Here is a 14,419-nt window from a genome sequence, read left to right as displayed (position 1 = left end):
CTTTCTTTCTGAAGTATGATGCTTGTATAAATTTCTTTGTACAAGAAAGGGGGGGGGGAAACCCACATTCAATTTCAGTCATTTTCAGAAATAAAAATGTAAGGCTTAAATAAATAAATTTTAAAAATTGCTTGATTCAAAGTGAATAAAATTGTCAGTAAACTGGATAGGACATCTATCTGTCAAAATACAGGCTGCAATACTATAAATGTTCGAAGAGAAGGAGAGAAAGGGAAGCAAGATGATTGGCATAAAGACTGGCAAATTTCAAGAGTTAAATATAAATAAATAAATTTCATTTTAAAGATAAGTTTGGAAAAAACTGTGGCCATTAGTTTCATATATATACATTGCAAATCAGCAAAAAGTAAACTCCATTTTACAGTTAATCTGGAAAAGCCAATGGCCATTAGCTATATATATATATATATATCGACAGGGGACTGCCCTTGAAAAGCATTCAAAAGCTTTGGCTAGTACAGAATACAGCTGCATGGGTTGTAAATAGTGCCAGCTATTAAGCACACATAACATCATTGATCTATGGGCTGCATTGCTTGCCAGTGTGTTTCTGGGTGCAATTCAAGGTGTTGATTGTCATCTTTAAAGATGACAATCTTTAAAGATGGCATGGGGCTGAATTAGCTAAGGTTGTTTACCCATCCAATCCCATCTTGCAGGATGGGCATGCTTGGCCCGTCAGCCAAGGAATGCTGGCTGGCGAGGATAAGAAGAGATGCCCTCTAGAATATTTTCTTTCCTAAGATTAGGATGCTTTGAAACTTTTGGCCTTTGGGAAAACCTCATGGACCTGATTATGTACTTGGGCTTCGGTTTCCAGGTGAATGAAGAACTTCATTTCCTGGTTAGGTTGACATTGATGGATTATAATATTTGTTGATTGGTATTGGTATTTAATTTCTTGTTTCTATTCTGTTTAATAGTTTTTATGGTTGTTCGCCACCCAGAGTCACTGGTTTAAGATGGGTGGTTGTACAATATAATGGTTATATAATACAACTTTTCAGATTTGCCAGTCTTTATGCCAGTCTACATTCTCATAGGTTAGTGTGTGTATATTTCTATTATTGTTTAGCCTACATGAGTTTGCATGAAAACCTTTTTCAAATTTAGACCTTAACATCTAGATTACAAGGCATGTTAAGCATGTATTAGCAAATCATGGTAGAATTCGTTTACTTTAGATAGCTAAAAGTAATGTACAATTAACAACTTTGTAAAATCGGGAAGAATTCAAAATAGTAGAACGTACCATCGGATGTGTCTGTCTGTGGAGTGTTTCCCTCAGATAAATTAAAAGTTCCGTTGTCAGTCCAAGATATCTCTGAGATATCAGTGTCTGATACAGACATCTCCTTGGCTGCAGTGGCTGAGCTAACCTGTAAATTGGAAAACCAAACTGTCAAACATACCGCAAATGAAATGTTGCTTCAGTACACATCATTTTCAACACCATAAGCACCATCCTGCCATTATAGAGCGAGAACAGTTGCTTCTTTATTTAGGCAATGGAGATATACCAACAAATATTTAAATGTTGATATATTTAGGTCTACTTTTTCTTTTTTAAAGACAAGCTTCTTAGATCAAGAGATTTAGACAAAAATGTAACTCTATTTCTTTTATTCTGCAATGCTGTGCATATTTGGGTGGAAAGAAGTCACACTGAGTGCACAGTCCAGTAGGCAAAGGTTAGATTATTCCACCTCATTTTTATAAAGGGAGGGAGCAGAAATATGTTCTGTGAAAGCAAATAAAAGTTCATGTGCTTCACTGTCATCAAAAAACAATTTTAAAAAAATGATAGAACCAACCAACCTTAGGACATAAAGCTGATAAGTCTAGTTCACTGTCATCCTCACTTGGTTTTATTTTGATCTTTTCTGGAAAACAAGAGTCTGTCAGTTAAGGGTGGACTTGTAAAAAAATCAAAGCATTTTAGATAAAAATTTGGTAGATTTATGCAGAATATCCTGAAAAAGAAGATAAAGTTTACACCACAGTTATTTTTATTCGGTATAATTACGGATTGTACAGTAATAGAGACTAAATTGATTTTAAATTTAATATCAGCAGCGAGATTATTGGTTGCGCAATATTGGAAGAAAGAAGATTTGCCTACAATTGAAGAATGGACACTTAAAGTATCGAACTTAGCAGAAATGGCAAAAATTTCAGCATATTTGAAAGACTATTCACAAGAAAGATATATATTGGAATGGAGAAGTTGGATTGTTTATATTCAAAACAAATATCAGACTAAAAAGTATCAAATAGCATATGAGTGATTGTAGGCATTGCATTGTATTAGTGTATTTGTTTAAATGGGAAAGGGGAGTTAAGATTGCAAAGGGGAGAGGAGAAGTTATGGGTGATGGTTTATTGTCATATTTTAGCTTATGATTGTTAGATGTAATTCCCTGTACTTTGCTCTGGGAAGTCTTGGTGGGGGGGGAAGGGTCGAGAGGAGGGTGGAGGGGAGAGGGTGGAGGGACGTTGGGGGGGGAATAATTGTTGAAAAAACTTTTTTTTTTTGTACAACTTTTTCAATTAAAAAAAAAGAGTCTGTCAGTTAAGGATTTCTGCTTATTATACCAGTTGAGTATTTCTATTTCATTTATTTACCATACTGATAAAAAGGCATGCATTAAAACTCAGTTGTCCCCTTGAGCCACAATTTGCCTTTAAAATCAGATGATCAGGTGCATAATCTTTACACCTGTCTACTTATTTATATGGCATTTTACCATTATCAGTATATAGTCATTTAAAAGACATATATGGAAAGATCATTAATTGTTACAGAAAATAAAGTATCATTAGGTTTTGAAGTTTTATTTTTATCTTTCATAAAGATGGTAAGAATATTTTTGTACTTGCGTATCTCAGTGGATAAAGTGCCATTTATAAAAAATATTCATCAAGGAAGCTGAAATTGCCATTTGCTCACCTGCTCTCTCTTTTAACTTTTGGTTGATAAAGTCTTGTATTCCAAAGTTCAGTTTCAGCAGATATGACTTAATGTGGTTATATACCTTTTGTCCAAATTCATTGCACTTGAAGAATGGACATAAAAAGGCACATAATACTGTCAAAGAAAGAATAAATATAAAACCATGCAGAATGTTATATTTTTGAGCCACATGGCTTTGAAACAGATTTACAAATAACTGTGTATCAGTTTAAGTTACATAAAAACGATTTGCAGATTTTCAAGGGAAAACTTGGTTGCATTCACACTAAATAGCTACGATAGAGGCCAGATCACTATAAATTCTAAATGACCTTTAGCAAGCTTTGCTTATTACTGTTAATCTGCAAAACTGGAATAATAATGTTATGACATGGAAATAAATAAATTGACATAATTGTTGCACAAACGACTGATATGTTTATTATGTGCAATCAACTGAATACCAACAATAGAATTGTATGCATTTCTGATTGAAATTAGGACTACTGTTTAGTGGAACATGCACTCATTAGAAGTGCATCAACATAATCTCTTTAAGGAAATAAAATTTAATAAAAGTACTTTCATTTGTCAGTAACCTTTTAATTAATTGTTATTTGTTTTATAAACAACTTTTAAATTGTTACTCTGAAACATAATAGCAATAGCACTTGGGCTTCACTGTGTTTTAAAGCCCTCTCCAAGTAGTTTACAGAGTCAGCATATTATCCCCAACAATCTGGGTCCTCATTTTACAGACCTCAGAACGATGGAAGGCTGAGTCAACCTTGAGCTGGAGAGGATCGAACTCCTGGCAGTGAGCTGAATTAATCTGCAATACTGCATTCTAACCACTGCACCACTATAGCTCTAATATTCAACTATTTTCATATTATACATTTGTATAATACTATGCAAATACTTTCAACAAGTACTTTCAACAGTTATTGTATTTCTCAGGACTTCGGTTACAATACAATGAGGAAAATGTAATTTTTTTCTTCTTAGCACACATCTTGTTGCAATTATGAACACTGTGTGAATATAGTTACATATTGCAGTGGGCATCTATGATGCTCACCAAAGAAATTCCAGACCCGATTCCTTATGCATTTGAAATAACTTACATAGAAGATAGGAGAGTACAATTCCAGGAATGTAACTTCCCAAGACTGTGAAGAATGTGCATATGCTGCAGATCAGAAGGCAAAACTGTTTTTTAAAAAGAACAAGCGTCAATCAGATCAGTTGGTAACATTCAGTACCTATAAAATATAAATCTTTTCAAGTGTCCTGTCACACAGAAATGTTAGGACATCTGATTCACATAAAGATACACTATTTCTAGATCTTGCAGGAAAACAATTTGCAAAGTCTGATTGTGATTAAGCTTAGAACATCTCATCATTTCAAGCTGTACTGTATAATCCAAAGGTGCAGAAGAAAATATTATGCAAATACTTTCAACAAGTACTTTCAACAAGTACTTTCAACAAGTACTTTCAACAGTTATTGTATTTCTCAGGACTTGGTTACAATACAATGAGGAAAATGTAATTTTTTCTTCTTAGCACACATCTTGTTGCAATTATGAACACTGTGTGAATATAGTTACATATTGCAGTGGGCATCTATGATGCTCACCAAAGAAATTCAGACCCGATTCCTTATGCATTTGAAATAACTTACATAGAAGATAGGAGAGTACAATTCCAGGAATGTAACTTCCCAAGACTGTGAAGAATGTGCATATGCTGCAGATCAGAAGGCAAAACTGTTTTTAAAAAGAACAAGCGTCAATCAGATCAGTTGGTAACATTCAGTACCTATAAAATATAAATCTTTTCAAGTGTCCTGTCACACAGAAATGTTAGGACATCTGATTCACATAAAGATACACTATTTCTAGATCTTGCAGGAAAACAATTTGCAAAGTCTGATTGTGATTAAGCTTAGAACATCTCATCATTTCAAGCTGTACTGTATAATCCAAAGGTGCAGAAGAAAATATTATGCAAATACTTTCAACAAGTACTTTCATTTGTCAGTAACCTTTTAATTAATTGTTATTTGTTTTATAAACAACTTTTAAATTGTTACTCTGCCAAGTAGTTTACAGAGTCAGCATATTATCCCCAACAATCTGGGTCCTCATTTTACAGACCTCAGAACGATGGAAGGCTGAGTCAACCTTGAGCTGGAGAGGATCGAACTCCTGGCAGTGAGCTGAATTAATCTGCAATACTGCATTCTAACCACTGCACCACTATAGCTCTAATATTCAACTATTTTCATATTATACATTTGTATAATACTATGCAAATACTTTCAACAGTTATTGTATTTCTCAGGACTTCGGTTACAATACAATGAGGAAAATGTAATTTTTTTCTTCTTAGCACACATCTTGTTGCAATTATGAACACTGTGTGAATATAGTTACATATTGCAGTGGGCATCTATGATGCTCACCAAAGAAATTCCAGACCCGATTCCTTATGCATTTGAAATAACTTACATAGAAGATAGGAGAGTACAATTCCAGGAATGTAACTTCCCAAGACTGTGAAGAATGTGCATATGCTGCAGATCAGAAGGCAAAACTGTTTTTTAAAAAGAACAAGCGTCAATCAGATCAGTTGGTAACATTCAGTACCTATAAAATATAAATCTTTTCAAGTGTCCTGTCACACAGAAATGTTAGGACATCTGATTCACATAAAGATACACTATTTCTAGATCTTGCAGGAAAACAATTTGCAAAGTCTGATTGTGATTAAGCTTAGAACATCTCATCATTTCAAGCTGTACTGTATAATCCAAAGGTGCAGAAGAAAATATTATATGCAGAACTGGGATGTAAATGTTAGAGCACAATTGGGATCATGTTGTCTTTCTAGCATCCTCTGCAACACTTTAGTGGATTAAAAAAAAACCTGGATTGCACACACACAATATATTACCACTTTATACAAATGCCTTGGAATGTTAGACCAGGGTTCAGCAACCTGCGGCTCTTTGGGTCCTCTGCCCTGGCTCCCTGCCCCATCACTGGTTGGCCCTCCCCCTCATTTCTTTTTTGGACTCCAGCCCGAAGCGGCAGAAAGCGAAGGCTGCCTTACACGCAAATGTGACATCAAGGCAGGTGCAGGGCAGCTTCACTCCTGCACTTTCCTCCCCCGTCCTCCTCTTGTAACCCTCTGGCCGGCTGTGGCTGAGCCAGGAGCGTGCATACCTATGGGGAGACCCACCTCAAGTGAGCGCCAAAGCTCAGGGGTGAAATCTAAAAATTTTCCCTACCAGTTCTGTGGGTGTGGCTTGGTGGTCAGATGACTGGGTGGGCATGGCCAATAACAATAAATAATAATAATAATAATAAATTGACATAATTGTTGCACAAATCCACATGAACTTTTCAATTGCCGCAACAGAGTTAAAGTTACTCCTCAGGAAAGACACATGCGTGTTCTCTTTCTCTGTGCTCGGCAGAAGAGCTGCCAGAGGTTGGCGATGACATGGCAAGGCGATGGCGGAGCATTAGTGCAGGAGAGAAGCTGCGTCCTGTTAAGACCTTCCTTAAGTGAACGGCTGCCCATCCCATGCGTGCCTTTGCTGTGCTTTGCTCCCGGCCAGGGAATTATGAGAGGAGTGGTGAGGAGGACAGTCGTCCAAAGGGAGAGGGACAGAAACATACAGAAAGAGATGGGGACAGAGGGTAGAGACAAAGAGAATGGTTTTGTGGCTGGGTAGGCGTGGCTAAGGAGGGTCATGTGACTGGGTGGGAGTGAGTGACATTGAGTTGGCAACGCCCACCCAGGTTTTGTGGCTGGGTAGGCGTGGCTAAGGAGGGTCATGTGACTGGGTGGGAGTGAGTGACATTGAGTTGGCAACGCCCACCCAGGTTTTGTGGCTGGGTAGGCGTGGCTAAGGAGGGTCATGTGACTGGGTGGGAGTGAGTGACATTGAGTTGGCAACGCCCACCCAGGTTTTGTGGCTCCTTTTCCTACAGAAAAGAACACTGTGTGTCCAAGTGGCTCTTTCAGTGTTTAAGGTTGCCGACCCCTGTGTTAGACTGTCTATGTCCATAAAATGAAACTGGAGCTTTCCGGCTCTGAGAGAAGCCATGAGGTCGATCAGTAATCAGGTAAGTGTCTTAGACTCTTTTAAAGGAGTTTTTCTACATGTTTTCTACAGAAAACATGTTTTTAAGGTTCTGCTGATGGTGGGGCTCAGCAGAGGCAGGGTCAGGGATTTTGCTACGGTCCTCCGAACCAGCAGCCGCCATCGCTACCGGATCGCACGATCCCTCTGATCTGGGAGCATTTCACCCTGGTCAAAGTTCAGGAAGCGTGTCCGCTGGGTGGGCATGGCCAATAACAATAAATAATAAAACTAATAAACAAAGTATAAAAAACAATGAGGTACCAAAACCAAGTTTCACACTTTACACACACAACTGACACACACACACAACTGACTCACACACAATGTAAAAGCAGCTGCACTTCACACAGCCACAAAAGCTCAAAACCAACTTTCACACTTTACACACACAACTGACACACACACAACTGACTCACACACAATGTAAAAGCAGCTGCACTTCACACAGCCACAAAAGCTCAAAACCAACTTTCACACTTTACACACACACATACAGCTTTTTGAGATTTTGTGTGTTTGTGTAGTTAGAGTGAAACACTACAGAAACACACCAAATCTCAGAAAGCTGCACAAATATTTTATTATTTTATTTTATTGTGGACTTCAATTCCCAGAGTTCCTCAGCCAGACAGCATTAATCACTCAGATTAGTTCTGTCTGGTGCTAAAATGAAACTACATATTCAACTGGACAACTTTTTTTTACTTTTAAAGGCAGGTTTCGCTGAAGCAAAACCTTCTTTAAAAGTAAAAAAAAATGAGGTACCAAAACCAACTTTCACACTTTACACACACACATACAGCTTTTTGAGATTTTGTGTGTTTGTGTAGTTAGAGTGAAACACTACAGAAACACACCAAATCTCAGAAAGCTGCACAAATATTTTATTATTTTATTTTATTGTGGACTTCAATTCCCAGAGTTCCTCAGCCAGACAGCATTAATCACTCAGATTAGTTCTGTCTGGTGCTAAAAGCGAAACTGGAGCTTTCCGGCTCTGAGAGAAGCCATGAGGTCGATCAGTAATCAGGTAAGTGTCTTAGACTCTTTTAAAAGTAAAAAACCTCTGCTGATGGTGGGGCTCAGCAGAGGCAGGGTCAGGGATTTTGCTACGGTCCTCCGAACCAGCAGCCGCCATCGCTACCGGATCGCACGATCCCTCTGATCTGGGAGCATTTCACCCTGGTCAAAGTTCAGGAAGCGTGTCTGCTGGGTGGGCAGTTGCTTGCTTAAGAAGGGTCTCCCATGCACGCTTATGCTCCTGGCTCAGCCACAGCTGACCAGGGAATTATGAGAGGAGTGGTGAGGAGGACAGTCGTCCAAAGGGAGAGGGACAGAAACATACAGAAAGAGATGGGGACAGAGGGTAGAGACAAAGAGAATGGTTTTGTGGCTCCTTTTCCTACAGAAAAGAACACTGTGTGTCCAAGTGGCTCTTTCAGTGTTTAAGGTTGCCGACCCCTGTGTTAGACTGTCTATGTCCATAAAATGAAACTACATATTCAACTGGACAACTTTTTTTTACTTTTAAAGGCAGGTTTCGCTGAAGCAAAACCTTCTTTAAAAGTAAAAAAAAATGAGGTACCAAAACCAACTTTCACACTTTACACACACAACTGACTCACACACAATGTAAAAGCAGCTGCACTTCACACAGCCACAAAAGCTCAAAACCAACTTTCACACTTTACACACACACATACAGCTTTTTGAGATTTTGTGTGTTTGTGTAGTTAGAGTGAAACACTACAGAAACACACCAAATCTCAGAAAGCTGCACAAATATTTTATTTTATTGTGGACTTCAATTCCCAGAGTTCCTCAGCCAGACAGCATTAATCACTCAGATTAGTTCTGTCTGGTGCTAAAAGCGAAACTGGAGCTTTCCGGCTCTGAGAGAAGCCATGAGGTCGATCAGTAATCAGGTAAGTGTCTTAGACTCTTTTAAAGGAGTTTTTCTACATGTTTTATAAACAACTTTTAAATTGTTACTCTGAAACATAATAGCAATAGCACTTGGACTTCACTGTGTTTTACAGCCCTCTCCAAGTAGTTTACAGAGTCAGCATATTATCCCCAACAATCTGGGTCCTCATTTTATAGACCTTGGAACGATGGAAGGCTGAGTCAACCTTGAGCTGGTGAGGATCGAACTCCTGGCAGTGAGCTGAATTAACCTGCAAAACTGCATTCTAACCACTGCACCACTATAGCTCTAATATTCAACTATTTTCATATTATAATTTGTAAAATATTATGCAAATACTTTCAACAAGTACTTTCAACAGTTATTGTATTTCTCAGGACTTTGGTTACAATACAATGAGGAAAATGTAATTTTTTTCTTCTTAGCACACATCTTGTTGCAATTATGAACACTGTGTGAATATAGTTACATATTGCAGTGGGCATCTATGATGCTCACCAAAGAAATTCCAGACCCGATTCCTTATGCATTTGAAATAACTTACATAGAAGATAGGAGAGTACAATTCCAGGAATGTAACTTCCCAAGACTGTGAAGAATGTGCATATGCTGCAGATCAGAAGGCAAAACTGTTTTTTAAAAAGAACAAGCGTCAATCAGATCAGTTGGTAACATTCAGTACCTATAAAATATAAATCTTTTCAAGTGTCCTGTCACACAGAAATGTTAGGACATCTGATTCACATAAAGATACACTATTTCTAGATCTTGCAGGAAAACAATTTGCAAAGTCTGATTGTGATTAAGCTTAGAACATCTCATCATTTCAAGCTGTACTGTATAATCCAAAGGTGCAGAAGAAAATATTATATGCAGAACTGGGGTGTAAATGTTAGAGCACAATTGGGATCATGTTGTCTTTCTAGCATCCTCTGAAACACTTTAGTGGATTAAAAAAAAACTGGATTGCACAGACACAATATATTACCACTTTATACAAATGCCTTGGAATGTTAGACCAGGGTTCAGCAACCTGAGGCTCTTTGGGTCCTCTGCCCCGGCTCCCTGTCCCATCACTGGTTGGCCCTGCCTCTCATTTCTTTTTTTGGACTCCAGCCCAAAGCGGCAGGAAGCGAAGGCTGCCTTACACGCAAATGTGGCGTGAAGGCAGGTACAGGGCAGCTTCGCTCCTGCACTCTCCTCCCCCCTTCTTCTCTCGTAACCCCCTGGCCGGCTGTGGCTGAGCCAGGAACATGCACACGCATGGGGAGACCCTTCTCAAGCGAGCGCCAAAGCCAGGGGTGAAATCTAAAAATTTTCCCTACCGGTTCTGTGGGTGTGGCTTGGTGGTCAGATGACTGGGTGGGCATGGCCAATAACAATAAATAATAAAAATAATAAACAAAGTATAAAAAAACAATGAGGTACCAAAACCAACTTTCACACTTTACATACACACAACACAACACAACTGACTCACACACAATGTCAAAGCAGCTGCACTTCACACAGCCACAAAAAGCTCAAAAACCAACATTCACACTTTACACACACACAACTGACACACACACACATACACAATATCACATACAGCTTTTTGAGATTTTGTGTGTTTGTGTAGTTAGAGTGAAACACTACAGAAACACACCAAATCTCAGAAAGCTGCACAAATATTTTATTATTTTATTTTATTTTATTGTGGACTTCAATTCCCAGAGTTCCTCAGCCAGACAGCATTAATCACTCAGATTAGTTCTGTCTGGTGCTAAAAGCGAAACTGGAGCTTTCCGGCTCTGAGAGAAGCCATGAGGTCGATCAGTAATCAGGTAAGTGTCTTAGACTCTTTTAAAAGGAGTTTTTCTACATGTTTTCTACAGAAAACATGTTTTTAAAGGTTCTGCTGATGAGGAACTCGGGTGAGATCCCCAGAGTAGCCTTTAATTTTTTATTTTTTTTTAAGTTTAAAGGCTGCCAATTGCAGCTGAGGGGCGGGATCCTCAAAGGTTTTTTTTTACTTTTAAAGGCAGGTTTCGGCTGAAGCAAAACCTTCTTTTAAAAGTAAAAAAAAAAAACCTCTGCTGATGGTGGGGCTCAGCAGAGGCAGGGGGGCGGGGTCAGGGATTTTTGCTACCGGTCCTCCGAACCAGCAGCCGCCATCGCTACCGGATCGCACGATCCCCTCTGATCTGGGAGCATTTCACCCCTGGTCAAAGCTCAGGAAACGTGTCCGCTGGGTGGGCAGTTGCTTGCTTAAGAAGGGTCTCCCCATGCACGCTTATGCTCCTGGCTCAGCCACAGCTGACCAGGGAATTACAAGAGGAAGGGGAGGAGGTTCGCCAGAGAGTGCAGGAGCGAAGCTGCCCTGTACCTGCCTTCATGCCACATTTGCACGTAAGGCAGCTTTCGCTTCCTGCCGCTTCGGGCTGGAGTCCAAAAAAGAAATAAGAGGGGTGCAGCCAACCAGTGATGGGACAGGAATGGAAACTCCTCACTTTGAAATGGCAATAGAAATCCCCAAGGTAATTACTATTTATGTTGTATAAGAGAGAGAGTAACATATTGCTTTGCCAATTCACATGACTTCCTAATAGGCAACTATTACAAATCCACATGAACTTTTCAATTGCCGCAACAGAGTTAAAGTTACTCCCTCAGGAAAGACACATGCGTGTTCTCTTTCTCTGTGCTCGGCAGAAGAGCTGCCAGAGGTTGGCGATGACATGGCAAGGCGATGGCCGGAGCATTAGTGCAGGAGAGAAGCTGCGTCCTGTTAAGACCTTCCTTAAGTGAACGGCTGCCCATCCCATGCGTGCCTTTGCTGTGCTTTGCTCCCGGCCAGGGAATTATGAGAGGAGTGGTGAGGAGGACAGTCGTCCAAAGGGAGAGGGGAAGGACACACACACACACACACACACACACACACACACACACACATACAAACAAACAGAGAGAGAGACATAGAGACACACAGAGAGTAATACACAGAGAGGGGGTGAGAGAGAGACATAGAGGGACACAGAGAATAATACATAGAGGGGGTGAGAGAGAGACGTAGAGGGACACAGACAGAGTGATACATAGGAGGGGAAGAGGGAGAGAGAGAGAAACAGATGGAGACACACTGAGTGGAGAGAGGGGAAGATAGGGAGAGGGACAGAAACAGATACAGAAAGAGATGGGGACAGAGGGGTAGAGACAAAGAGAATGGTTTTGTGGCTGGGTAGGTGTGGCTAAGGAGGGGTCATGTGACTGGGTGGGCATGGCCAATAACAATAAATAATAAAACTAATAAACAAAGTATAAAAAAAAATGAGGTACCAAAACCAAGTTTCACACTTTACACACACACAACACAACACAACACAACACAACACAACTGACTCACACACAATGTCAAAGCTTCACGGCGAAGGTTGTAGAGAGTATGGTGGCATATCAATTTCCCTTGCACCTGGATGAAACTGTCTATCTAGACCTGCGGTTTCGCCCCGGTTACAGCACGGAGACGGCTTTGGTCGCGTTGGTGGATGATCTCTGGAGGGCCAGGGACAGGGGTTGCCCCTCTGCCCTGGTCCTATTAGACCTCTCAGCGGCTTTCGATACCATCGACCATGGTATCCTGCTGCGCCGGTTGGAGGGATTGGGAGTGGGAGGCACCGTTTATCGGTGGTTCTCCTCCTATCTCTCCGACCGGTCGCAGTCGGTGTTGACGGGGGCAGAGGTCGGCCCCGAGGCGCCTCACTTGTGGGTGCCGGGGGTCGATCCTCTCGCCTTCTGTTTAACATCTACATGAAGCCGCTGGGTGAGATCATCAGTGGTTTCGTGTGAAGTACCAGCTGTATGCGGATGACACCCAGCTGTATTTTTCACACGGACCACCCCAACGGTTATCAAGTGCTGTCCCGTGCCTGGAGGCCGACGGGTCTGGATGGGGAGAAATAGGCTCAAGCTCAATCCTCCAAGACAGAGTGGCTGTGGATGCCGGCATCCCGATACAGTCAGCTAAATCCGCGGCTGACCATCGGTGGCGAGTCATTGGCCCCGATGGAAAGGGTCCGCAACTTAGGCGCCTCCTGGATGAACGGCTGTCTCTAGAAGACCATTTGACGGCCGTCTCCAGGAGAGCGTTCACCAGGTTCGCCTGGTACGCCAGTTGCGCCTTTCTGGACCGGGATGCCCTATGCACGGTCACCACGCACTCGTGACGCCTCGCCTGGATTACTGCAATGCTACATGGGGCTCCCTTGAAGGGCATCCGAGGCTACAGTTAGTCCAGAATGCGGCTGCGCTGGTGATAGATGGAGCCCTCGTGGCTCCTGTGATAACACCCATCCTGCGCAGGCTGCACTGGCTACCTGTGGCTTTCGGTGCGCTTCAAGGTTGGTGACCACCTTTAAAGCGCCCATGGCATTGGGCCGGGCTACTTACGGACCGCCTACTGCTACCGAATATCTCTCACCGACCCGTGCGCCTCACAGAGAGGGTCTCTCAATGTCGCCTGCGGCGACACCCAGGAAGGGCCTTCTGTGGGGCCTCCCACACTCTGGTATGAACTACCCCCCGGACTTCGTCAGCTTTCCGGCCTCCGGACCTTCCGCCGCGGGCTTAAAACGTATTTATTTAATTGTGCAGGGCTGAGCTAGATTTTAAATTATTGGTTTTAAATTGGGTTTTATTTGATATTTTAATTCTAAATTTACGGGCTTGTTAGAATCAGTTTTTTAATTGTTTTATATTGTATTTATATGTCTTTTAAATGCCTGTACACCGCCCTGAGTCCTTCGGGAGATAGGGCGGTATATAAATTTGAATAAATAAAAAATAAAAAATAAATAAAAGCAGCTGCACTTCACACAGCCACAAAAAGCTCAAAAACCAACTTTCACACTTTACACACACACAACTGACACACACACACACAATACCACATACAGCTTTTTGAGATTTTGTGTGTTTGTGTAGTTAGAGTGAAACACTACAGAAACACACCAAATCTCAGAAAGCAGCACAAATATTTTATTATTTTATTTTATTTTATTGTGGACTTCAATTCCCAGAGTTCCTCAGCCAGACAGCATTAATCACTCAGATTAGTTCTGTCTGGTGCTAAAAGCGAAACTGGAGCTTTCCGGCTCTGAGAGAAGCCATGAGGTCGATCAGTAATCAGGTAAGTGTCTTAGACTCTTTTAAAAGGAGTTTTTCTACATGTTTTCTACAGAAAACATGTTTTTTAAGGTTCTGCTGATGGTGGGGCTCAGCAGAGGCAGGGTCAGGGATTTTGCTACCGGTCCTCCGAACCAGCAGCCGCCATCGCTACGGATCGCACGATCCCTCCGATCTGGGAGCATTTCACC

General features: G+C 41.1%; 1 protein-coding gene across 1 annotated transcript in view; it reads right to left on the bottom strand.

Annotated features, from left to right (window-relative positions):
* Window positions 1-14,419, bottom strand: part of RETREG1 (reticulophagy regulator 1) — a 65,968-nt gene that overhangs the window by 5,277 nt on the left and 46,272 nt on the right. The window contains exons 5-8 of the mRNA XM_058175090.1: window positions 9,610-9,694; window positions 2,972-3,109; window positions 1,840-1,904; window positions 1,274-1,400 (exon numbers count right to left, since the gene is read on the bottom strand). Of these exons, the coding sequence (XP_058031073.1) occupies window positions 1,274-1,400; window positions 1,840-1,904; window positions 2,972-3,109; window positions 9,610-9,694 (415 nt within the window). The remainder of the gene's footprint in view (window positions 1-1,273; window positions 1,401-1,839; window positions 1,905-2,971; window positions 3,110-9,609; window positions 9,695-14,419) is intronic.

This window comes from Ahaetulla prasina, chromosome 3 (assembly GCF_028640845.1).
Source record: "Ahaetulla prasina isolate Xishuangbanna chromosome 3, ASM2864084v1, whole genome shotgun sequence".
NCBI lineage: Eukaryota > Metazoa > Chordata > Lepidosauria > Squamata > Colubridae > Ahaetulla > Ahaetulla prasina.
The sequence above is the reverse complement of the archived record's forward strand: the minus strand, read 5'-3'. Positions and strand labels throughout refer to the sequence as shown.